General features: G+C 46.0%; 1 protein-coding gene across 1 annotated transcript in view; it reads left to right on the top strand.

The window, feature by feature from the left end:
* Nucleotides 1–5689: 5689 nt before the first annotated feature.
* LOC146788620 (uncharacterized) overlaps nt 5690–27722 on the top strand; it is a 447327-nt gene continuing 425294 nt past the window's right edge. Inside the window, exon 1 of the mRNA XM_085635787.1 lies at nt 5690–5827. Within this exon, the coding sequence (XP_085491913.1) occupies nt 5779–5827 (49 nt within the window). The 5' untranslated portion in view covers nt 5690–5778. The remainder of the gene's footprint in view (nt 5828–27722) is intronic.

The raw sequence follows: 27722 nt of genomic DNA, 5'->3' as shown, positions 1-27722 counted from the left end.
TGACCCTGTCTCTACCAGATTAGGCAATACTGAAGGTAAATAACTTGTTCATTGTGTTGAACAACTCAATAATTGTAAAAAATAATCAGATGCACAACCTAACTATGGTGGTTTTCTCTTTTGTGACTTCCTCATCCATTGGGGTACACAACAGTGTGAAGGATGGTATGGAGGGGGAGGGTTGGAAGCAAACACCGTGACTCGTTAATGGACTGAGTAATCGGGTTTTATTGAGTTCAAAACGCCTTTCTTTCTCTCTTGAAGGGTTGAGGACGTTGCAGGGTCGTGTGGCTTGTGGAAGTCCGGGTCAAGGGTTCCACCGTAGGGACCGTCTCCTCGTCCGTCCGTTGCCCAGGGAAGAAACACACAGGGACACAAAGGTAAGTAGGCTTGAAGGGACCGTAGGCGATTTGAGGGGGAAAGGATTGTGAGGGATCACCGGGGCTACCACCAACTGCCGTGTCTCTCTTAACACAAAAAAATAACGTGAAGTTCCTAGGCACAGAGGTGTGGTGTGCTGTTTAACCAAAAAGAACACCCAACACTCAGGCTCCCCGCGTCTCCTCGTACTAATCACCCCGTCCCTCCCCGTGAGTGTGAAAGGCTCAAGATACGATCACGTACCTTTCCCAGCCACGCTCCTCCAGGAACGTGACGGGGCGAGTAGCGTATCCGTTGGCCTCCTGGCTCCGTCGGCGACGCACCTCGGATTCCGCTCTCCCCTTCAGTCGTGGTCTCTCGCTCTCCGCTGCTTTCTCGCTCCTGCTCCGTCTCCTTCTCTCTGCTCTCGCTGCTCCCTCCGGCTTTCGCGCTCTCCTCTTCTTCCGGGTTCCCCTTACGAGGGCTCGGCGTCTCTGATTGGGCGGCGGCCTCTGACGTACATATTGTCGACTCCTCCCCGAGGGATTCTCTGGTTGGGTTAAAGGGACCGTACGAGTCCTGTGGCCAGGGCGGAAAGGAACAGTCAGGTATCCCTCCAGCTCGATCGTCCGTAGCAGTGACCCCGTGACAAACAGGTATGTCCCCTCTCCCCAATATAATATCTCCTGGCCTTGGAGACTTTGGCCGCAGCAATCATGAATGACTCCCACATCCATGGAGTATCTGTAATGTCTCCGGATGGGCAGAGAGGGGTACGTCTCACATGCGACGCCATGTCTGACCATTGTCTGACCGTAGTCATTACGCGGTGCTCTGCCACAATCCATGGCGCCCCGAAATATACAACCAGAGGGTTTGATTCTGTTTATTTAATTAAGGAACTCTATACCAGGTACAGTTTACCAATGAAAGTCCCATGATATATACATACAAAATTATTTTCAGTTGTTCCTCCCTCTTTCTCTCACCAGAAGCAATTCAGCCCTGGTGCAAGGTAGAAGTTAGTTCTACGTACAGTACCTTTGGTCCTGAAGAAACACCTTGGATCCCTCCTGGACCAATAGGCGTTAAACATGTCGACCTTTTAAACATAATTTCATGTGTGGAAACTGTTACACTTCATTATATGCCAGAGACAGCCTTCTCACACTTTCTCCCTTTTCTAACTCTACCAAGGAGATAATTTAATAAACCCTGTTTTGAGACTCCTTAGGTAGTTTTAACCACAGTTCTTTTCACGCACACTCTACCCTAGAGTTACAAACCCCCATTCACCCATATAGCTTAAAGAGAAGATCTCAGTCAAAAAGCCCTCTAGCCGGGCCTGCGGGGCATTGCAGCACCAGCCCCATGAGGCTAAGCCCTATGGTGTAGCATGTCCCCCAATCTGAGTGTGTGAGGGCTCTATCTTCCATTTAGGAAGTCCCTTGCCATAAATGAAGAATTTCCACCTAACCTCCAAATTAAACTTTATTTTTTATCCATAGAAACAGATACCCCTTCTTTGTGTCAGTATCTGTAAATACTGTCATGGTAAAAGCCCTTCTCTATTTGGGTGACATCTTCCAGACGGTAACTAAACCAGTTGAGACGCTGCCATCACTCACTGACCTTCTAGATTCTTATAGTTCTATGGGTATAAGGTCATTTGGGATATATGTGAAGTAATGCCCATGTCACATACTACCACCAGGACCTGCGTGGACGTCTAACATTTCAAATCGGTTCTCAAAGGCATAAAATACCTGGGAATCTTGCTTAACAGGTCCCTCACATGGAAAGAAATAGCATATTGCCTCCCCTAGCCAAATCCTGAGTAACCTATGAAAAGTGGTCTCCAATGCTCTTGTCAATGGGACCGGGCACAGGCCGTGAAAATGGTCACATAACCATGCTTCAATTGTGTCTTCAGAATGCAACCTATCCTGAACCGCAAGGCATTGTTGGTACACATAGACTCAGTTATTAAGAAATTCGTAAGGGGGTGGACCAGCTTAGAAAGTGCTAAACTATATGCAGACACTAAATCAGTGGACTGTGTTTTTCACACATGTCCTTTTGCCATGATGCAAATGATTGGCTACACCTCATACACTATCTTCCTGCTATTTCAGACCCGCCACCTTGATTTTCATTTCACAACATTTACTAGAGAGTGGCAGGTCCCAGGTGGCCCTCAACAGACTCAGGGCCAATTCACAGAGGGCCTCTGCACTTGTGGTGGAGGCCCCGCAGTCGTGCAACCTCCATACTGCAGTTACCCATTCTGGAGAGCCCGCCATGAGTGTGGGGCCCCCACCACAACTGCGGGGCCTCCACCACAAGTGCGGAGGCCCTCTGTGAATTGGCCCCTTGGATCTCTCCCACCATAAATGGACAACACCATGCTCTGAGCCATGCTGACCAAGCGAGGCACATGCATGTACTTTGGATAAACAACCCTTTGCTGCATGCCTCCACTCCCATATAATAGCACTAATGTTGGGGACACTTATCTTCTAGGCACTGTGGAAATCCGCAGGGCTCATGACGTTTCCTCTAAATCAGCCATCTGTCAGTACTTGGAGATTTGGGGGAAGTACAAAGGGGTGGTCTCCGGATCATACGGCCTCCTAATAGAGGCTTGCATCCCCGCACCTACAGGATGTGGCTAGGGGATTCTGGCGGACTGCAAAGCATCGTGGTTACAATGCTGAGGATTTGTCGACCCTTGTCCACTCCCATGACACTCCGCTCCATGAGGCTAAGCAGCAACCTTAGCTCTTTTAAGGTGTTGCATTATTGGTACTGGACCCCACAGGAAGCACGCAGAGTGGGCCTCCCTCTCTAGGACAACTGCTGGTAGTGGAGAGAGGGGAATTGTAACCCACCTCACAAATTATGGAATTGTGCCATTCTCTCTACTTTTTGGGTTGAAATTTGGCTAGTGTTGTCCATATTTGGGTACAGACCATTCCATATACGCAACTCGCCCTCCTTCTTAACATGTCGAACTGTGTGATGCCTTCCAAGCACAGGCAAAGATGGCTAGCAACATCCCTGGCCACTGCCAAAGTACGTATACTACAGCACTGCAGGAACCCATCCCTCCACACACTTTCAGCATGGCACTCGGAGCTTGCTAGAGTTGTGGAATGTGACCGGGCGATATCCAAGGTGAATGACCAATTGGGGTTGTTCGCTGAGATAAGGGAACCCTTTCTAAAGCCAACATTGGCTTAGCGCTAATGCCCCTCAACCAGATATGGAAGGAGAAACCATTGGATTTGATCCACCTGCTGGGTCATGGTGGGTTTGATGGGTGAGATGTTCCTTCTTCTGTTGTTTCCGCTCTGACTGCCCTCATTGTACGTGAACTATGTCATGAATATAGGGAGTATAATAGGAGCATGGCACTGGCATTTATGATAGGGGAGTATTTTCTGGGAATGTTGGAGGTGAGTCCGTCAAAATGGGAGTGAAAATGTGGGGCTGGATATTTTCCATTGGCAATATGATGAGTAATTTTTATTTGATCCTCTTTTTGGCCCCTTGGAAAATGTTTGTGAGTACCCACGCCGTAGACTATCAAGAAGTTTTTATATGTTAAACACCGAGGGCTTGGTTCACAAAGGGACTCCACACTCGTGGTGAATGCCCTTTAGTCGTGGGGAGTCTCTGTAATTTGGACAAAATCTCTTTAATGAGAATTCTCACTGCGGAAATTCTGCCCCGAGTGACTGCGGGGTGTTCGGCCCTTTGTGAATCGGGCCCGAGTGTCTCATGGCATGGGGATGGTGCACGGTAACTGCTCATGTCACCAACCTCCTTTCCATTTGAGTCATTTGACAGCATCTCTTCCTGAGGCTGCCATATGGACTACTGGGCATTCTCTAATTGCCTCCATTTTTTTGGTGTACATGCGCGCAGCACCCGGCTTCTCGTCAGGCTAGGTTGCTGCTGTATAGCAGCCTGTTTTTTTCGTTTTTCAGTTCGCCTGCCGCTCCAACTGGACCAACTGCAACACAGACCATTCAGGTAAGTCTCTGCCACTTGCATGTTAAAAATCATGAAACAGCCCACAAAGCAGACCTGTTGGGTAAGTTATCACCACCAGCTAAATACAGTTATATTGTGTGTGCCTACGCTGTGGTCCCCCACACCAGAAAGACCAGATCGGGAGGCCGCTCCTTCTCCTTCCTCGCGGCCCGAGCCTGGAACGCCCTTCCGCTCCCCCTCAGACATATAACATCGCTTCCCATCTTCGCAAGAAACCTCAAAACCTGGAACCTCGACAGACCTCTCCATGAGTAGTCGTGCTTAACAATCGCATGATTGATTGATTGATTATCTCCCATACCCCAATCACACTGCTAGACAAGATAAGAATACCCCTGGCCACTCATGCACGACACTAACATGCTTCCCACATAGGATCACAACACATACAACACTGCCGACATCTAGCTTGCAGCACACAAATTAACCAAAAATGCACCTCAGTGCCCCACAGTGGGGTACAAAGAACTTTATAAATTCTACAGTACCATACAATAGAGTACAACTGGTGTTTTGCCCACTGTGACAAAGGCCTCCCTTTGGGCTCACTGGTGCATGCTACCAGAGGAGGGCGCGTGAGGGGCTGTGGAGTCACCGGGTCTGCCCCGCAGCAAGAATCTTGCATTTTCCCACAGAGAGCAGTTGTTGTTCCTTCACACCTGCTACAAGGTCTCCTTGTGCTCTGTGATCTATCAGCAGGGGTCATCTCAGGAATGTCACCTCAGTTTGAGTAACACTCTGAGACACCTGACAGCTAACGTTGAACTTGGCCTTGAAATGACATGTGGAACCCTGAAAGGTACAATGCTGAGTTAAAAAAAAAAAAACCTGCTTGCATTGTTTAAAGAGAGCTGGGAAATGTGTAGGAATCTGCCATCTTATTTTCAGTGTATTTAAGAATTTTGTGACCTGAAAACAACTACTGAACGTCTAAGGGATGTAATTCAATCCATGCAAAAGGGTGAACATGGTAACATGCAAGGCCAAGCACCTCACCAGTGGGGTTTTGCATCCCCTCACATCTTCCCAGGGGTCCAGTTCTATAAATAGACCTGGTGAGGGCCTCTGAGGGAAGGGGCATACCTCGTGCAGAGGTGGTGACCCCTCTGCAGGTAACTGGAACGTGCATGCTCCGTGGGAGGTTACTTTGGAAAGTCCAAGAGCTCACCTGCCACCTTTGTCACACTCAATCTTACAACTTCCTCCTGGACAAGAAGCCACCCTGGCAACCGAGCCACAACTCATCACTGCCTAGAGCTTGAGAAGGGCGAGTCAGGCGCCCGCCGTATGTCTGCAGAGTTGACGTCCCACAAGGGAGCTGAGAAGTCCTTGAACATTAGGGGGAACAGACTCTGAACCATGAGGCTTGCCCTGGTCGTCCTCATATGGACGTCAGCCCTAATGCCAAGTAAGTGCTTTGAGTTGTAAAGTCCATCGCTATGAATTAATGGATGTTAATTGACCTGTCTTTTGGAGCGTTGCACGAGCAATGTCTTAGCATTTTAAAGCGGATGAAGATTCCAGGGGTACAGATGAAGGTTCCAGGGGGTACAGATTAAGGTACTAGGGGGTACAGATGAAGGTTCCAGGGGTACAGATGAAGGTTCTAGGGGGTACAGATGCTAGAGCCCCAAAGAAGGAATCACACCGGGGGGGGGGGGGGGGGGGGATATACTGGATCAGTCCCGGACGTCCCCACTAAGGGATGGTCATGCAGGTGGCATTGGGTGGTGACGAATCAACCAAGTTATTCCCAGCTCAAAGTTTTGCAGAAGTTTTCCCCTCGCTGTGACCTTTTCTCCCCATTCTATTTCAACATTGCTCGTATGATAGCTTCCCTTTCCATATTGGTGAGTTCATTTTTCACTAGTAGGAAGCAGACCCGGGTGGCTTGTTTCACACTACTTGTGTTTTCCCGTTCTTCACCCACCCCATGAAATGTGTGCAGAATTACAGCCCCGTTTTTCTCTGCACCTACCATCGTGAAGGAGAGAACGTTGTTTCTGCCAGGTGCTTGCCAAAGTTCTTTTTTAGCTCCTAATAACGGCACATGTTGACGAATTTGTGTATTTTCACTCGAATCTCGAGAGCAAAAAGCTTTGGGTTGCGAACTATGCCAAGGTATCAACAGACCAGCAGACAAAAAACCCCACAAGCCGTTAAGTATTGATTTGATATCTGTGGAATGATGGCTCCAGCCAGTTATTTCATTTAGGGAGCAGCGTTTCCAAGGTGATTGGTCCTTATAAGTGAAGACAGACGTCGGGTGGGCTTAGAAGCGTTAGACCAGGCGCGGGAGGGGTTTTATGCTCCGGTGGAAGCATCTTATATCCACGTCTCTGGCGACAGGTAGTCCAGGAACATTGCGCCAGAGCAGGTGGTGTGGGGAGTGAGGGGGGTCAACTGGATTCCAGGATGGTCCTTACGGTGCCCCATGTATGTCCCGAGAGCTGACCAGCAATGACGCTGAAGAAGAGGAACGCCTTGATGCCTTTATTGGGATTTACACTTTTTTCCTAAAAAGTGCACAACAGCTATTATTAGTTAATTTGATGTTTGCTTCATGTATATGCATTTAAATAGAGTGTGAGCCTAGCTAAAAACAGTGGAGAGCTGCGCACGCGTGGTGGCAGAAGGGAGGCGCTCAGAGTATGGCGACCAGGAGGGAGGCAGTGCAATCTTTTATGCCACAGGACATTACCACGCAGGAAAGCAACACACAGGAAACTACCAACAGGACACATTTTGGTACTTTACCCTGCGGTGTTTTACCACGCTGGAGACTTTTTTTTAATGACGTACACATTATGCCATTTGAAAAAAATATAATTTACGGGTTGGGTAAGCTTAATGGAGGTACAGGTAAAATAAGGTAAAGTGTTTTTAGGGTACTGGGCAGGGAGAGGTAAAGGGCGGTAAGGTCTTTAGGGTTCAGGGTCAGGTAGAGATAAAGAGGGGCAAGGTTTTTTTTTGGGGGGGGGGGGGTCCGGGGAGGGTGGAGGTAAAGGGGTAGGTTTTTTTTTTTTTAGGGCAAAGGGATTGGAAGAGGTAAAGGGAGGTAGTGGGTTTTTAGAATTTTGGGGAAACTCACCCAGTAAAGCAATCCACGTCAGTTTATTGGTGAGTACAGGATGTAACCGAGACCGACCACCAACACCATATCAGCGCAACCGACTCCCATCCTCCCAGCGCAGTGGGTGACCGCGAGGGCAGGAGCACGCACAAGGTCACAGGACCACAGGAGACCCCACACATCTCCCCTCTTAAAATAAATAAAGTACAGACTCAAAATGGTCAAACAGCAAAAATTTGAAGAGTGGATACAAACAGAATCATAGACTAACATAATACTTAAATAATGTAGCCAGTGCATTACACTGAATGTTACAATGGGCAACGTTGAGTTAATAGTAAAACAGTGTAAACATTCATTAAATGGAACCATGTAATTACCGCAAAGTTCTAAACATAGCAAGAACACATACCATGCAGTTGCCAAAGTGATGAGACACAACATAAGCGCATTATGTGTTTTTCATGTCATCACAAAGTCTTTACAATGAGTGGGAAGGTGTCACTCAGAATAGACGTGTTTCATAAGCTCTTGGTTTATGAGTTTAAGATACTTTCTCAGTGAAATGACCATGCACACATTCTTCCTCACAGTGGGGTATTAGGGCCATGTTGTTCTTATTCCCAACTTTACCATCACTGGTATGTACCACACAAGGAAGACAATGTTCAGTACATAAGGGAGGTGAAAGTCTGGACCTCCCCTTGGGCACCAAACCAAGGGGCTTTTTTACAAGCCCAGTCCGCCACCGCAACGTCACTTTTTATGAAGTTCTGGCGGCGCACTGGGCTTACCCCTATCTACAAGGTCATGTAAAGCCACCCTGTGTGGCTTTTCATGACCCCGTAGATATGGTGTGAGGCAACGCAGCACAAGTCGCTGCATTGCCTCACACTGCAATGGGGAGGCGTGCCATGGGCATTATGGTGGGTGTTCCCAAGTTAAACCCTTGGCATTTGACACATTCCCAGATTTACAACATGCTGTAAACCTGGTAATGCGTCAAAACCCTACGCTTCCCCAGGGGTGGCGTAAGGGTTGTTTATTTGAAGGAAGGTATCCCTTACCCCACAAAAACAACCTGATTTCTAAGCAGAAACCCTTGCACCATGGTGCGTGGTTGCCTGCATTTGTGCATGGCAGACGTTTGTGTGTGAGTGCTCTGAAAAAGGACAGCAATGCGCAGCAGCTCATAGATACGGCACATTCCTGCCCTATTCTTTTGACATAGGTCACCACAGCAGGAAGGCTTGCGGCACTGCCCAATGCCAAAATATTGTAAACGAGGGACCAAGTGACTTTATTCTAACCCAACATCTAACAGACACATCCTGTGAATCAGTCTTTACACTGACTTTGCATATGCACACGGAACTACTTTTCTGACATCTACGAAGTAGATAAACAAGATATATCAACACCACAAGGTCCATCCATCGCCTGCTTCATTTGGAGCCAGGCATACAACCCCGTAATAACACAAATGGAGATACACCAGTGGAAATACTGGGTGTAGTTCTTTATGTCCACAACATGTCTCCCACCCCTGTTTTCCAATCCAACTCACTGGCAAATGCAAATTGTAACTGATCCTCACAAAGTAACTTCAGTCCACTTATTTAGAAACTTTCACCCAAGACAATTATGGGACCAGTGATCTCTAAGGCGAGTTTTGACCAAGGAACCATAGGATCATCTATAGGTATGATGGAAGATGGCACAAGACTCTAAGATTTATCACTCAATATACACGTCCACAATTTCTAACAAATTGTTCTAAAGATTTGTCAACACCTGGCCACCAAAAATCATCTTGCACCCTTCGGTTCATGGCACGAATACCAATATGGCCTTCATGGGCCAATTCTAACATCTTTTTTCTCAAGGGAGTTGGCACAACTAATTGACCTGCCCTATGTAATAACCCATTCTCACATGCCAATTCAAGGGAAATCTGTGCACACGGTTTGGCATCTTGAGATACAGTCTTGACACAGGGCCAACCTGAAGATAGTCATTTCATAACTTTCTTCATTAATTTATCTCCATCCAAACCATCTCTCCATACCCTCTCAGACAAAGCCCAATGTAGTGCATCATCCCATTGACAGGTTTGCCACACTCTCTCGCTTACTTCTAAGTCCCACTCATGCCCTTCGTCTCTTGGCATCCTAAACAAAAAAACAGCCATAATATTTTTTTTCCTGGGTAGATTGCAGTTATATAACTGCAAATGGTACTGGGGTACATGCATCAAGATAAGGAATTGCGATTCCTTTATAGTGTTTTTTAAGGAATCGCTACTAAGGAGTCGCACTTCCTTATGTATGTAGGTTGCACAAAAGTAATAGCGATTCCTACACATTCCCTAATGGCGAATCGCAAATTGCTCAGAGGTCCATAGGAATGAATGAGAAAGCATTCGCAATTTGTGATTGCCAAATAGATAATCGCAAATTGCCAATGCAATTTCAAGGGTGCTAGGGGACCTAATGCCCCCCCGATGCACCACCAAAAAAGGTAAGTGTGTAGTTGTGGCGCATACACATGCCCTAAGGGCATGTGTATGCACAGCATGGCACTTAGAAAAATTCAATTTTTGTGCATTTTTCTAAGGATTTGCAAATTAACATCAACTTGAAGTTGATGTTAATTTGCGATTCCTTAATGCAAAGTCGCATTTTGAAAATGTTTTTTGCATTGCATTTAGGGAATCACAAATTGCGATTCCTGTGAGTTAAGTGCCATCTTTCTTGCATGGTATGCCCCCACTTTTTGCTAAATTGCTGACTGTACTTTGACTGAGTGTGCCCTGGGCTCCTGCCAATCAGGTGCCCAGGGCCTATGTTCCTTCCCTAAAACCTAAAACCCAAATTGGCAAACCCTGGCCACATGCCAGCCCCTGGTAAATGGTACCCTAGGTACCCAGGGCTTTGTGACCAGGGAAGGCCTCTAAGGGCTGCAGCACTTATTGTGCCACCCTTAGAGGCCCTGTACCCTAACTCAAACACACTGCCCTTGCAGGCTGAGTGTCTGGGTACAAGACAAAACAAAGAGTCGACATGGCACACATCCCTGTGTGCCATGCCCACAACCTACACTGCCCTGGCATACATCAGCCACCGCTCTAGCTGGGTGCCCTATGCCAGTGGTGTGGGCACAGGAGCATGAGCCCTGTGCCCCTACAGTACACAGGTCCATTCCTGGGCATTGTAAGTGCAGTGCTGCCATTTAGGAGTATATGGTGCTGGGAGCTCGTCAAACACGAACTCCACAGCACCATAATGGCAACACTAAAGACTAAGAAGTTTGGTATCATACTTCTCAGCACATTAAACCCGCACTGATGCCAGTGTGGGATTTAATGTACAAAGCACTACAGAGGGCATCTTAGAGATGCCCCCTGAAACTTAACCTACAATCCACGTCTTGTCTGAGAGGCTGCCAGGCTGCCACACAGCAGACATGTTGCTGGGCCCCTGGGTGGAGAGCCCCCGCTCTCCTGGGCCTGCAACAATGCACATCCTGGGCGAGGTGCTAGGTCTCCTCCCCGAGGATGGGCAGGGGGAAGCTTCAAAGGCATGCCACCTTTGTGAGCTTCTCCAGGCCACTTGCTGTACTCAGCAACTGGCCCCCACTGGTTCTGACCCCCACTCTGGCGGGAAGACTGACTGGAAACCCCAAGTAAGGACAGGGGATGTGCCAGCCTCTGCCAACCCCACCCTTCAGGTGGGGGAGGCGAGGTGAAGCACATCTCCGGGCTCTCGCCATCTTGACGATGGGAAGCCCTGCCCAATCAGGACTAGGCTACTTCCCCCCTTTCACAGGAGAGTGGCAGGATAGGGGGTGTACCCACCCCAGAGAGGGACCCATTGGTCCCTGCCCTTTACCTACCTGTAACGCCCCTAAATCTAGTATTTAGGGGCACCCTGAACCTTCCCTCCTCAGATTCCAGATTCCGAAAAAGCAAAGAAGAACAAGAAGAAAGAAGACTTGCCGTGCAGCTGCTAAGAAGAGGAAGACACCAACTGCTTTGGCCCCAGCCCGACCAGCCTGTCGACCCTCGAACCTGCTCCTGCTAAATCCCGGCACCTCCTATGGCCAGCAACCTCACAAACCCCGGAGGACCTGGCTACCTTGTGACTCTGGGCATCTGGGACACCCATGAGCAGTGGCTCTGCTCAAAGCAAGTTTCTATCCCCTGGCATCAGTCCGGAACCGCGAACCCTGCACACTCTGCACCTGCCAAGCCTGGCCCGTGCCAGAGTGGACAAAGACCCTGAGGACGACCCCCCGGTGACTGTGACCCCGAATCCGGCACCCAAGGACCCACCTCGACGCTCCTGACGACGCCTGCAGCCTCAGAACCAGGGACCCCCCCAACCGCGATCAACAGAGGGTAAGGTTTCCCGACATCAAAAGGCACCCCTGCACCCGGCGCCCTGCGGCCCCCTGTGCCCGACTCCTGGGTACCTACCTATCCTTCAACTACCCAACTTACCTCTCGAAGTGGTGGTGGCACCCGAAGAATCTTCATCCCCGAGCTTGCAGCCTTTGTTCGTCCTTGAGCTTTCCCATTGAAATCCATTGAGCGCCCGAAGGCTCAAAAGCACCCTGCACCCAGTGGCCCTGGCAGTGCAACTTCTACTCCTACATACTTCCCAATTTGGGGAAAATTGGAGGTGGCACCAGGTATGAAGTCACAATTACATGAGAACGAATAAGTTCACTGTAGTATTTTATTCTTCTTCATATAACATGTAAAAACAACAGGCTGTTGTTTTTACATGTTATATGAAGAAGAATAAAATACTACAGTGAACTTATTCGTTCTCATGTAATTGTGACTTCATACCTGGTGCCACCTCCAATTTTCCCCATTTGTCGTCTCTGGTTTTCCAGTGGGTTCGAAACACAGCAGGTCTCGGAGTTGATTGGCACAGGATCTACATGAATATGGGACTTTGATACTGATGTGCGCACTACCAGTCGGCTGTGTAATCTTTGGTTATCTTATACTTCCCCATTTGCCCTGAGCAAGTGACCAGGAGCTCAGCTCACACAGCCGCGTGGCCTGCTAGTCAGCAGCCACCAACCAAGGCCCCCCTGCCTCCCATAGGCTAACATTGGGCCTAACCCACTCTGCACCCGGCTGCCCCCATGCCGCTGAGGGTGTAACAACTGTACTTACCTGACCCTGGGAGACCCCTCAGTCTATGCCCAGAACCTTAACTCTGCCAGTCGAGTACTTACCCAAAAGCAGATAACTCATTTTTCTTCCATAGGGTAACATTGACTGGCTTCTTCTGAAATTTCTTCTGTGTGGAGTTTCTAAACTTTAAAATATTCACCTAAAATCAACCGAGTAACGAAAACGGAAATACTCACCTGCTATTAGGAGAGATCTCAGTGCTGGATCTTGGTGCCCAGCACTGACCCTGAAAAGTACTTACAACCGTACTTACCACTAACTATTTTAGATAGATGCCCCAGTACTGAGTATAGGAGCCCAGCACTGGATTACCAAAGTAGCGAGAACATACTTACCCGTAACTTGCATTTTCTCCCATAGGAAACCATTGACTGTTTTTCTGTGAAATTTCTTCTAAGTGTCGATTTTTGCAAACTACAACTATTTTCTTTAAATCGTACCAACTGTGAAAACGTAATTACTTACCTGGTTTAGATAGATGCCCCAGTACTGAGCATAGGAGCCCAGCACTGGATTACAACAGTAACGAGAACATACTTTACCCGTAACTTGAATTTTCTCCCATAGGAAACCATTGACTGTTTTTCTATGAAATTTCTTCCAAGTGTCGATTTTGCAAACTTATAAATATTCCTGAAAAAATCGCCTGTGTAACTTAAACGCAGTTTCTCAACTGCTTACAGGTTGTACACTAGTGCTGGATCTAGGATCCAACATTGATCTAGAAAAAGTAACCATAACCCCACTTACCTGCTAAGTGAATTTCCTTCCATAGGATAACATTGTTAATTTGATTAGCAAAAGTTTCTAAGTGTCAACTTTTAAAATAGCAAAATATTGCTTAAAAATCACCACAGTAACCAAAACAAATTTACTCACTTGTTTCCAAGAACTGTCCCAGGACTGAATCTAGGATCCAGTCCTGGAGTTAGAAAAGTAATCCTGAAAGTAATCAAGTGCACATAACTTAAAATTCCCATTGAGCTCAATGTATTATTGTGTTTTAAATTGTGTTGCATATTGCAACAAAACTGTAACTATTATCTGCAAAAGTCAATTGCCTATTGCAAAGTATTTAACTAAAGCATCTCATTCTGAGAAAGTATATTTTGAAATCTATTGTTGGTTCTAAAATAAAACAACCATATATTTTTTATACAAACCATTGGCCTAGAGTTTAGTTATTGAGTGTGTGAGACCATTTGCTGACTGAGTGTGTACAACAAATGCTTTACACTGTCCTCTGATACTGCCTTACTGCTCGACCAAGCTACCACTTTAGAGGGTAAGGTTATATCTAACTTTAACCTCTGCCAAACCTCTGGGGACTGTGGACTCTGTGCACACTGTACCTATTTGGGAACAGTATATACAGAGCCACTTTCTCACAATTCCCTAAATGCATTTGCAAAATAGGTCATCGCAAAAATTGCGATGACCTATTTTGCGAATGCATTTTGGGTTGATGCATTGGAAATGGCTTTTTACCGGTCGCAAATGGGCCGATTCTGCGAATCTTCCCATTTGCAACCAGTAAAAAGCTTGATGCATGTGCCCCATTGTCATTCAGCTATTCTAGGAGTGGCTCGTCCAGCACCCTTCATACTGAAAAGATCAGCTAAAGGTTTGTGGTCAGTACGAATAGTGACGGCTGCTCTAAAATGGAAGCGGTGAGGCAACGTGAACAGGAGGTGGGGTGGGGGTGTAGGTGAATAAATTAAACTTCGGTGATCCTCTCCCGACGCTGGTAATGCTGCACAGGCTCCCAGGTGGCAATCACAGCGCTGCTCACATGCTGGTAATATTATTTACCAGCATGAGAGCAGCGCTGTGATTGGCCTGACCGGGCTGACTTGACACTCGCTCAGGCACAGGAAGCCTGCAGCTTTTCTCCAACCCAGCTGTACAAAAGAGCTGGGTTGGAGAAACCAAAGTGTGCATGTCTGTTTGGCCGGCCTAGAACGGCCGGCCAACAGTACATGCACACCTTTAAGTGCCCACCACTCCTCCCTGACTGTGATGCCCCATCACGATGGCCCTGTCCCTGCCCTAACCTCGGCTGATGATGATAGGATTTAGAAAGAAAAGTACAATTATAATAAAATGGTTTTATTATCATTATATTTTTCAGTGGGGTGACACTCGTCCGCCATAACAGATTAGCTATCCCTGAGTACGAAGAATAAAGGGCACTCTCCAAATATGCACCTGGGAATATTGCGTGCCCCACCACAAAGCCAACACTTCTTTCTAATTGTAGAGTATGTGTGTTCCACACCATGAAGTGTTCTACAAGCAAATGCAATTACTTGTTACTTCCAATTATCTCTTTCATGTAGTAACACAGGTCTAAACCAGTTATTATTGTGCTAGTATCCTTAGTGTTGAAAGGTCTCAAGGGTCTGGAAGCAATGATATCCTGTTGAACTTTATCAAACGCCTCCTGACACAATTCAGTCTACTCATATGATGTATCCTTCCTTGATAAGCCTCTCAAAGGGTGAGTAATATCAAAAAAAGGAGGAATCAACTTAGAGTAAAACTCCACCAGCCCTAAGAAGGATCTGAGCTGATCCTTGTTCACTGGGCTGGGAGCATCATTGATGGAATTTTAGTAGTTTCACCGTGGGCTTCTGCCTTTTTTGGAAATGTGGTGACCTAAATAATCCACATCTGGTATCACAAACTTGCACTTATCGCTGCAGAGGGTTAGCCCCCTGTACTTAAAAATCTGGAATCATGCTTCTTCTCCATGTTACAACCACAGATTAAAATGTTGTTTGGAAACTACAAGACATCATTACAACTTTTTAACATCTCAATCAATCAGGGGTTTATATAGCACGCTACTCACCCGTGAGGGTCTCAAGGCGCTTGGGGGGGGGCGGCTCTGGATCAGTCGAAGAGCCAGGTCTTGAGGTCGTTCCTGAACGTGTGCATGGTTGGGGAGCGTCTGATGTTCACCGGGAGTTCGTTCCAGGTTTTGGCAGCGATGTGGGAAAAAGCTCTCTCGCTGGTTTTGTTCCTGCAGATGCGGGGGACCTCTGCCAGGGCGAGGTCGGTGGAGCGGAGGTTCCTCTTGGGTACGTGGAAGGATACTCTCTTGTTGAGGAATTTGGGTCCAATGTTGTGGAGGGATTTGTAGGCGAGGGTGAGGAGTTTGAAGGTGACCCTCTTCTCGACGGGGAGCCAGTGGAGGCCTCGTAGGTGATGTGTCATATGCTCATGGCGTGGTGTCCTGAGGACGAGTCTGGCTACAGCGTTCTGGATGGTCTGGAGTCTGTGCAGAAGAGTTATGTTGATTCCGGCATGGAGGGCATTGCCGTAGTCCAGTCTGCTGGTAATGAGTGCATGGGTGACGATCCTTCTGCAGTCGGCTGGGATCCACTTGAAGGTCTTATGGAGGATGCGAAGGCAGTTGAAACTGGTGGAGGCGACGGCGTTGATCTGGCAGTTCATGGAGAGGGAGGAGTTGAGGATGATGTCGAGGTTCTGAAAGTGGTCTGTAGGGGTGGGTGGGCTCCCGAGGGCGGAAGGCCACCAGGTGTTGTCCCTGGCGGAGGTGCAGGGGCCAAGGATGAGGACATCGGTCTTCTCTGAGTTTAGCTTCAGGCAGCTGTCCTTCATCCAGGCTGCCACGTCTTCATACCTTCCTGGAAACAGAGTCTGGTGTCTTCGGGATTCTTCGTGAGCGAGAGGATGAGCTGGGTGTCGGCGGCGTAGGATACGATGCTGAGCCCATGCTGTCTGATGATGGCGGCGAGGGGGGCCATGTAGATGTTGAAGAGCATGGGGCTGAGTGATGATTCCTGGGGTACTCAGCAGTTGATTTCCGTGGGTTTGGAGAGGAAGGATGGGAGTCGGATCCTCTGGGTTCTGCCGGAGAGGAAGGATTGGATCCAGTCGAGGGCGGCCCCTTGTGTTCCCTCCTTGTGCAGTCTGGCTGCGAGAGTACGATGTGAAACGGTGTCGAAGGCTGCGGAGAGGTCTAGAAGGGCAAGGGCAGCGGTGTGTCCCTGGTCAAGTAGCATGCAGATGTCGTCGGTGGCAGCGAGGAGGGCTGTCTCGATGCTGTAGGTGCTGCGGAATCCAGACTGGGAGGCGTTCAGGATAGAGTTCTCTTCTATGAAGGCAGTCAGCTGTGTGTTTACGAGTCTCTCGGTGACTTTGGCCGCAACCTGGAGGAGAGAGATGGTCCGGTAGTTTTTCAGGTCCGTTGGGTCGGCCGATGGTTTCTTGAGGAGGGGTTTTACCTTCACCCATTTCCAGGCGTCTAGGCAGATGCCTGATCTGAGGGAGGCATTGATGGTGTGTCCTAGTTCGGCTGCGATGACGGTGGCGGCCCTGTGGAAGATGTGAGGTGGGCAGGGGTCCGATGGGGCTCCTGAGTGTGTTTTCTTCATGGTCGCTGTGATGAGTTCGACGGTAGCGGGTTCCCAGGACGTGATGGTCGGCTTGTCGGCGGCGGTGGGTAGGGGGCGGTGCTCGTCGTTGGTTCACTGAAGTTGTCGTAGAGGGCCTTGATCTTCCGATGTAAGTAGGAGCTGAGCTTGTCCCAGAGTTTCTGGGAAGGTGTGACGTCCGTGGCTTCGCAGGTGGGTTTTGTGAACTGCTGTAAATCCTTTATTACTATCGTATACGCCCACTCTAATCCAAAGGTATGCATTTGTAACAGAACGCCCCCTCTAGAGTAACAAACGTGGTGAGATGTATAATTTACTCGCATAGTGCCACCTGATGATATGCAATCGAAATATCCGAGTGATAAAGATGAAAACTCGCACCCCTGTCATGAACAGTCTTCTCATTAATAATTTTACAGCAAATGCTGCACTAATATTATCAATGATGTCATAGAAGATGTTTATCACTGATGTCATAGAAAATGTCATGAGTGATGTAATATGTGGGGAATCATCAGTGCATGACGAGGGCACGAGTTATAGTTACTTTAGGGCATGAGTTATAGTTACTTAAGATAACTCTAACTATAACTGCTGAATTTCTTTGGTTTTACATGTGTAAAATGTGAACCTAACTATAACATCCCGGTAACCTTTGTTTTTCTCAGTGAATTTATTATATTTTTTTAACGTAGAGTAATATTTAATTACCATATGCTAATAAAACCCTGCGGCCAACCCCATTCTGCACACCGCCTTCGGCCGTGCACAGCAGGGTGCTGGCGACAGGCCCTCAAAGGGAGTCAACCTGGGTGGGAGCATGCAGGCCACCCCCCCTCCCTGGGCAGTTTGTGCCCAGGGGACCCCATCCCCCATGGCCTACCACCTTTTGTTAGGGGAGAGGGGTACATAGCCCCCTATCCACGGACCCGATTTGGTCCCAGGGGCCCCATCCCCCAGGGCCTATTACTTAAATTATGGGGGAGAGGACATGCAGACCTCCCTCCCATGCGGATTTCAGCCACAGGGACACCATCTCTGAGGGCCTGGCCTTATTGTAAAAGAGGGGCATGCAGCTCACCTACCTGGGCCAATTTTAGCCCGAGGACTCCATCCCCAGGGTTCACCTAATAAATGGTGGGTGCCCTAGACCCTAACAGGTCACCCATTTCATATTTAAGAGGAGAGAGGGAGCACGCTGCTCCCATCCCCAGGCTGATTTTTGCCCTGGGGAACCCAATCTCGGCAAAAGTTAAAAAACTAAAACAAGCACGGTCTCCTGTGCTTGTTTTTACCTCAGCCCCTGGGTGAGCCAGTTCCCTGGGGCAAATCTATATAAGTATATTCGGGCAGGGGGGCACGCAGCCCCTTCCCCAGGCCTTTTACTGCCCAGAGGACTGCCACCTCCCTAGGGCAAGGCCGATGTTTGTGGAGCCATTAATGGACCTGGGGATCACCACCATAGATGTTTGCACTTGCTTAGCGGGAGCTTTGCCAGCTCCCACCAAGCAAGAGCAAACGTAAGTCTGCTCCCAGCAGGGGGGAGCAGGAAAACTGCTCCTGCCACCTGGGAGTGCACTTTTCATCTGTTTCTCTGCCCGCTGTCAAGAGGGCGGGAAAACAGATGAAAAAATTGCTCTTGCATGCAGGGAGCAACATTTTTTGCTTCTTCCCGCTGGAGACAGGGAGCCAGCAGGGACCAAGGGGGCATTCAGGCTCCCCCTGCTGTCCCCAACAGTGCACACTGGGTGCCCTGGGTGGGGCCAGGGCACCCAGCATGAAGTGGCCAGGCACTAAAGGGTGGAGTCTCTCAGGGCCTAAATCATCCCAGGGAGGGGGGCAGCATGTCCCCCCTCCTCTTGCACTAATTGTCTGGGTTTTGGGGAATGGGGCACCCGGGGCTGAAATCAGCCAAGTAAGGGGTGGTGCACAGCTCCCTCCCCTTGCACAAATTGACTGGGCCCCAAGGGATGGGGGCCCGAGAGTTTCAATCGGCACCAGGGGTGCCACACGGCCCCCCTCCCCTTGCAGTAATTGTCTGAGCCCCAGGAGATGGGGTCCCCGGGGCCGTATTTAGCCTCGGGGAGGGCTGTGTGCCCCCCTTCCGGATTGCCTACATATGGGGGTTGGGCAACAAAACAGGCCCTGTAGCTGAACTCCTGCAGGGTTAGGTGCCTGCGGAGGGTTTTCCATATGGCTGGCATGTTAATGTGGAGGCAGCCAAACAAATCTCATGATGAGATCTGTTGGCACTACGGACCCTCCGCAGCTTGATACATTGCATTAATTACTCAAAAACTACTGAATGGATTTAAAGTAAATCACGAAAAGCACTCTTTCTAGACCAAGATCTAGCTTTCTTCCAAATTATATATATTTATATATATATATATATATATATATATATATATATATATATATATATATATATATATATATATATATATAGGTAGGTATAGCTTTATTCGATAAAAATATCATAAAAGCACAACATACAATAAAAGTTAAAAAGGATCAACTATCATGATTATGGCTAAAATACACGACATCACATATATATATATGTATTATATATTTCTCCACACCAGATTCGATGCCCACACATGACATGTGCACCATCTTTTAGCTCCACTCACCTGCATCACATGGATGATACCTACACAGAGTGAAACTTGTCTGACATTATTGAGAAACAGTCCCAGAGAGCTACCTGACTGATAAAGCTTGCACAATGTGACATTATTGGTGTGGTGTGTGGGATAAATGTGCAGCCATATGAAGTTAAGACCAAGATGTCACCCCGGAAGAGCTCCCTTGACTCTTTTATCCATGCTTCTATCTATTCATTCTTCCACCTTTTCATCCACCTCCAATTATACACCATTTCACTTTTCCATTCTGTCATCTATTCATTCTTTCATCCCTCATTCAATCATTCACCATTCTACCAATCCATGGGCTATTCCATCCAATCACAGGTTCATCTATGCATGCACCCATCCAAAACTCCAGCCATCCTGTGACTCGGCCATCAAGCAATAAATCCTTCTAACCACAAGTTGATCCTCCTTGCCCAACAATCTTTTCACGCTCCCACCTTTCCATTTACTCTGCCATCCATTCCTTTTTCAGCCACCCATCCATCCACCTACCCATCCATCTTCTCACGTTCCACCCATCCATTTACCCATGCCTCTTATACCTTTCCTATCTTTCGTCTTCTAACATTCCTTCCTTCACCTTCTAGCCACCCATCTTTCTTTCTTCTTTGCTTTTGCTTGTCCTACTTTATCATTGTCGTTCCTCTTTTTTTCCTAAATGTATCTTTCTTGTCCCCTTCACTGAATCTGCAATTGCCTTATAGTGATAATTATGTGCCCTTCTCTGCAGCGTTGCAGACAAAGAGGCCCATCAACAAACCCTCCCCTGCGGTGGCTGCTGAATTGGGGGTTCACGATGCCCCAGCTGTGCTGTGCATGTTATATGTATATCAATTCTAGGCACCTCTATGAGTACCTTAGTGCCTGCTGCTAACACTGACATTATCTTTGGGTTATTGACCGTCCCATCCTATCAGCCCCAAATTTGTAGAGGACACGTCACAGTTAACACAATAAATCCCAAACTTGGGAGCATTAAGACTAATGACACTTGAATTGTCTCACTGCCTGTCCTTCCTCCATCGCTCACTTTTTATCCTCATCCAGAGCCACTTTCTGGCCCTGCTTTGCCTCCATACCCTGCTGTCTCTCAACAAGAAAACTTGCTGCGCTGCGTTGTGTGAAATGGAGAGAGCAGAAATGTGCCATATGTACTAAAATAAAGTGCACTTCCTCTCCCTCCAAGCCCTGGCGCACTGTGATCTGCCTAGCGTTAATGCAGGCACCCTTGCACTATGGTGCAAGAGTATTTGTATTATAGGCAGGATTGTTTGTGTGCTGGGAGGCACACCCTCCTGCAGAAAAACCATCCTAAGAGGCATTTTCCTTTTTCTATGAATGACACAGAATTAATCACGTATAGAAATAAGAAATGAGTAGGAGGAAATATGATTTTTCTCCTCGTTATTCATGCTGATCCGTGGGTGAATGCACGGAATGCTCATGTTCCACCAATGGAACACCTATCAGCTCTAAATGAGATGCAACGCAACACACGCCGCTGCGTTGCGTTATATTTCTTTACAAAGCCACGCATGGCATTCCGATTTCCCTGCGGGCTTTGTAAATCTGAATTAGGGATTTGCTCTGCCTGGCATCACCTTGCATAACACAATCACAATGCAATTCCTTGATCAAGATGGCCCCTGTTATCCAATCCAAGAGAGGCATGTGGTCTTTGCAGGAGTTTGAAGAGGCCAGTGAACATTGCATCCACCTCAGAAGAGGATAAAGTCACACTGGCCTATTCACAAACTGCATTTTGTACCATCAAAAGGAGTAGTTCAGTAGTACAACTTACATAGAACTAAATGCTTTTCACAAATCTATGGCCAGAGAAATCTGCCTCCACCTCTCCTATTTGTTTTGTGTGGAGATGTCCGCCATGGTGGCAGTAGTCTTCACATACATAGCCATAAGCTTCAGTAGTAAATGTGGGAATGACAAGGAGGTGCGGCTGGAAAATATGGAATACTTACTACTAAATGGCTGGGGTTAGAGAAATTTAAGGAGGGGTTTGGGAAGTGTCATGCTAATACAAACACATACCCACAAAAGTGTAAGACCATTGCTAATCGCAAACTACATTTCTGAAGCTATTACAACCCTAAAGGTGTCAAACCAGGTGTACATGAACTCCAGCCCAGTCTTGACATGAATCAAGTACTATATGCCACTCAAGGTTCTGCAACACACTCCTAAAGAAAACATTGGAGCTAGGAAATGAAATAGCACAGCGGAGAAACTAATGTTAAATTAATTTATTTTTTTCTTTTCAATATTTAAATTATGTATCTAATTTAAATATTGGAAACATATTATATATGTATATATACAAATATATAATGAATAAATAATCATCTTATGATTTTAAGAGTTGACAAACCTAATTTAAAAATGAATTAAACTTTTATATAAAAAGTAGCAATAATTTAAATTGTTTAAACACACATAGGTGACACCTTACTAAACTCAAAAACAGTGCCTGAAGTGTGAAAATGTTATTTAGCTATGTTTCTTTAAACATGGTTTGATATTTACAAAACCTTGTAAATATCTTTTTAGACTTTTGTGAACAGCTGTAAAAAAAATTGGACTTGCACATCATTGCATAATTTACTCCTCCTGTAAATTTTTTTAATTAAAATACAACATACAATTGATATTTTAATAATCCTTTCAATATAATCAATCATATATATATAAATATATATATGTGTGTGTGTGTGTATATATATAGCAATACATTTGTATGGTATTTTTCTTAAAATTTGATGTATAACATAGTTATCATGTTGCAACTTATATTTTTACACATGTAAATCACATCCACTATAAGGCATATTTACAAGCCCGCTGCGCCACAAGTACATCACTTTTTGTGTCGTACTGGTGGCGCATTTACTGCTCCATATTTACAAGGACAGGAAAAGCCACCCTGCGTGGCTTTTCCTGTCCTTGTAAATATGGCCCCTTTACACGCAGCATTTTGCATGAAAGGGGCGTTCCAAGGGTGTTGCTGTGGGTGTTCCCACGCAACACCCATGGAACCAGACACATTTCCAGATTTACGAAGAATCGTAAATCTGCAAATGCGTGTGAATTCTGTGCCTCAGGGGAAGCGTAGGGAGGCGCAACGAGGAGAAATGTATAATTTCTCCTCGTTTTTTCCTCTTTCAATGCGTGCTGCATTCTACAGCACGCGTTGAAAGAGAAAAATGCCTGTAGTGATTGTTTTTGTGCAGGAAGGTGCCCCTTCCTGCACAAAAACAATCTCCCCACAATGCAGGCATCCTTGCACCATGGTGCAAGGGTGCCTGAGCCGGCGTATGGATGCAGTTTGTGAGCCAGTGCAGGGGGAAGCACACAGATGCGACATATTGTTGTAAATTTGTTGCATCCCTGTGCTTTGAAAGTGACTCAGTGCAGTGCAGCCAAATATTGCGGAATGCACTGAGTCCCTTTCATCGTAAATCTGCCCCTCTGTATTTTGTATGGATTATAGTTCCATTGTGGCTAATTTATTTTAAAAACTTTTGTTGAAAGCATTTTTTATTTTATTTTACAAAATTACATTGAGATGACGGATTCAGATGAATTTAACACCATAACATAGATGATTAGGTATAACTTACTGGTGTATCTTACTTACTCATCCATGTCTTGCACTCACATGAGTGTGTAAGATACTCATGAATAAGATACACAAGTGACACAATGCAATAATACCTCTAATAATTTTTCCTCTACACGTGCAAATTTACAAGTAGCAACTTTACACTGATAAATCCTGTTAGAGGAGGCTACACCCCCTGAATTAAGGGGGTGGAGACATGCCTACATTTGGGTCTAATTCTACACTCGCAAATGGTGAATACCAAAAAAGTGTAGAGTTATACCTAGGTGTAGTGGTAAATCACATGAGCAAACATACATGTTATAGGAAATCCGCCTGTTGTGCATGTTCACCTTCTTTTTTTCACCTCTACATTTTTGCTGGTTTTTAGAACTCTGTGTACCTTACCCCACTTACTAGTAGTAATGTGCTGGCGGTCCCCTTTGAACATGATTGAATTGGCATATTCCTAATTGGTATATTTAACTTACATATAGGTTCCTAGTATATAGTACAAAATGTACCCAGGAACTGTTAGTTAAATGTGGCTAGTGAATGGCAGCATTTTTTGTGCCATCCACTACAGTGACAGTATAACATATGGCTTTCGGCCTGCCACTGTAGGCTGCAATTCAACCTGTCAAAATAAACTCCAGTGGCTGGTTGTTGAAAACCACTACGTTTGTTCTACCAGACTTCTGCTCTGGGCTTATTGTGAGTATAGTGACTACCCCAAACTGGATTTTAGTGTTAGATATGGGCGGACACCAGGATTACAAAGCGCACTCCCCACACACATACCAGAGGCCTCAGAGCTTAAATTTTGTGTGTCTGAAGTCTTTCGCCATCTTGAAAATGCACAAAATAGGTTAGGGCACACATACTCAAAGTATCACCTGGGGGACGCTTGCGGCCCTCTTGACTTATTTTTAGGTGGTTCTCTGGTGAACAGCAACAATTGGCTGCTGTTAACTGAAGAGGGCACTAACATTCAGAAAAATGGTCAATTCTATATTTACACACTAATTAAAGTTAAGGAAAAGAAGCAAAGAAGGAGCCACGCACCACCTATCTTTAGTAACACATTCATTTTTTAAAGAAATTGTGCACAAAATATGCAAAGATTTGATAAACTCTTCAAAATTCAAAAAAGTGGACTTAACATGCAAAAGCATTTCACCTTAGTATATCAGATTATAATCATGGCTCCTCCCGTTCTGCCAACAGTGGCATTCACGAACAAAGAAGCAAGCCATTTGTCACGTGCACCCTCTGGGTGGCCTAGGTTTTTATTATACTTGGAACAACATTATAGTTTATTAAATCAAATACAAGAGGAGGTTTTGTACAGCACACACCCTTAACTCATGTATTTCAAGGAACCCTCATGAGTGCTAATGAAGAAAAAGGAGTTAAGTGAAATAAAGCAATTGTCTAAGATCACACAGTTTTGTCAAGTGGGGAAGCCTGGATGGATCCCAGTGTTTCTATTTTTACATTCTGCAATTCAGCCACCAGACCTCTTCCCCTCAGATGTTTTACATCAACAGTTAATGGTTTGTCTTTCAAGGATCCAAGTGAAGCTTCAGCTGTGCCCGAGCCAGGCATCTGCCTCAAGCTTGGCTCGAGCCTTCTGTAGCTCACCCACCTGTATGGTATAGTATCAATTAAGGAGTCAAAGCCAAAGGAAATATATTAATTGAGCTTCGAAATAACTCTACAGCTCACTGTCCACACCATGTACATGCTTCGCTTCCTCTACGCTCACCTTACACTCCCCGATCCTCACCCAGGTGGCATCATGCCTCATTCGGACATGCCACAGACCACAGTTCCCTTCTGAAAATGTTTGTGAGTACTCATGGGTTAAGGGCTGTCCATGAGTCATTCTCACCCACTATCTTATTCCATTCGCCTACTTCAGAACACTCTAGGACCTGAGGGAGATCAGAATTGGACTGAATCTGCTGTTTGCAACCTGAGGAGAGCCCTGTAGGACTGGACCTAACCAGGACAAAGAAATGGACTTTGAGGGTTAAAAGGCTGACCTCCTGTAAGAGCTACAAGGACACCTTTCCAGCAACTTTCCAGTTGACCAGTGGCAAAAGGACCTAGACTGGACCCTGCTGCTAGGCCTCTGCCTGACACCCGCTGAGTCTCTGAGTTCCTCATTGAGGTCTTGGGGGGCTTTAGAGGTTCAATCCTGTGGTGGATTGGGACTTAAATTCAGACAGTAAAATCTTTGACTAGAACGCACCTGGTTGATGTAACCGACCCGCCCTCCATCATTGTCAGCCTCAAATTTCCCCCAGGCTCGTGTCCATCACAACCATTGACTATCATTGGTACTTTATGCTTCTTGGTGCTATTCCTACTTAAAACTTTAAAAATGCACGTGTCTCTTTCCTCTTATTGGATCGTTTTCATTTTAGTGTCATTGTCTTTCTTTACTACGTATCACCCTATTTTTCTAATTTGGTTTTGGGTTTTATTGTTTTGCACTTGATCAGTGGTGCTTTAAATCATATTGCCTAAAATATCTATAGTAGTCTTAGGAATATGAAATATATATTTTGCCTCAACTCAGCTCAAGTGCATTCCAAGATGAATGAATATTATTTACTGTGATCATCATCCATGCAAAGCTTTTGTTGGGCTCTGTCTGCCAGCTGCCACACAGTTCCCAAGAGACAAGGGAGGAAATCCCTTGTGCAGCTATAGACTTATGTGTATGGATATGCTTCATTAACACGTTTCTGATTCAGAGAGATGGGATCCCAGCAGACTGAGTGTGGCCAGGCTCTGCATGGAGTCTGGGTTTAGTATTATCTATGAGGAAGAGATTTGCTCTGTCGATGAGTGGGCGGAACCCGAAGTGTCATGGGTGAAACTAAAAGGCCGGAGAGAACTTTGCATAGTTGATACAGAGTTTCACCATTTTATATTTCAAATCGATAAAAGTCTCCAATAGTTGTGTAGTCCGCAGGATAGAAAGACTATCATTTTGCTGCAAAACTGGGATTAGGGAGCTAAGAAATTAAATTAGGATTTGCTAGGTAAGCCAATGATTGACTGCTTTACTTTTTTCAAATATCCTGCTAAAAACAGCCAGAACAGAGAGTGAGAAGAGAAAAGGAAAAAGGGAGAAAATATGACTCTGCTTGCTAGGTTGACTAATTCCTACCTGCCTGAGTCACTGTTGTAGAGTGTTGTTTTCCAGTAGTGACTTGAACATCTGGATTGCAGCATTTCACTCAAGTCCTGGTAGAGCATGTCTCCTTCCCATCCACTGGTCTATGTGGGATCACTGTCTTGCAGTTTAGGTTGCCTGTCCCTGTGGAACTTCCTTAGCGTTGCCTGAGGGTGCAGAAGCCCTGAGATAAAATACGTTTTTTTCTGTTTAGAAGAATTCCAGTGAATGATTTGGAACTAAACATTTATCGTGGCCCTGAAAGTCGTTTTATTCCAAGATATTGAAAATATTGTGGTACAAATATATTGCTGTCAAAAATACTGACAATACAAACTTCTACTCTACTTACATAAAATGTAAAGTTTCCAAAATTCGACTAACAGAATATTGTTGTTCAAAATATAGATATTTTATTTGAGCTCTGTGCAGTTAATTGTGATTAACATTTTTGTAATGTAATGTAAAATGAACGAATTTTTTTATTATTAAGTAATAAAAGTGTATGTATGTATATATATATCCAAAGCAACAAACAAGTCAATATCGTACGCTCTCAGGATAAGAGGCAGCACAAAAGTGTATAGAATCCAAGTTTAATCCACAACGCGTTTCGACTGCTAACAGCCTTGATCACGTGACAAGAACACACCAAAACAGGTAACTAATAAAGTTAAACACGAGTTCAAAACATGGATATCAACATAGGACAAATCCGTAACACTGGCGGCCGTATTGTAATGATCACAAAGACAATGCTTGTTACATAAAAGTAAGTGTACATAGCTAGTGTCCACATCGTGAAAGTCTAATAAACAAGAGAATGCATTCGAGTGTCCATCCCAGCTGCATTGGTTTGTACCTCCCTTAAAAAGTTTGTCACACGACTTAAGCCCTGTTGGTGATAATAAATTCGTACCACAAATGGCCATATGCAGGTGAAATTGTCTTCAGTGAATAATAGGTAGTACATAAATGCCGTGCATATGATTTAAATGCGGAAATGTACAGAAAAAGCCTAATTCAACTGATCATGTTGCTATAACTGTACGATGTATGCGTGAAAAACACAGAATCAGTGCGGAGGCCCTATAGAGAGAAAATACAACGTAATCTCCAACCCGGCTCTCGAATATCGTATCATAATAT

Source organism: Triturus cristatus, chromosome 11 (genome assembly GCF_964204655.1).
Source record: "Triturus cristatus chromosome 11, aTriCri1.1, whole genome shotgun sequence".
In the NCBI taxonomy this organism is placed as follows: domain Eukaryota; kingdom Metazoa; phylum Chordata; class Amphibia; order Caudata; family Salamandridae; genus Triturus; species Triturus cristatus.
Note: the sequence above shows the minus strand (reverse complement) of the source record. Positions and strands in the feature narration are given on the sequence as shown.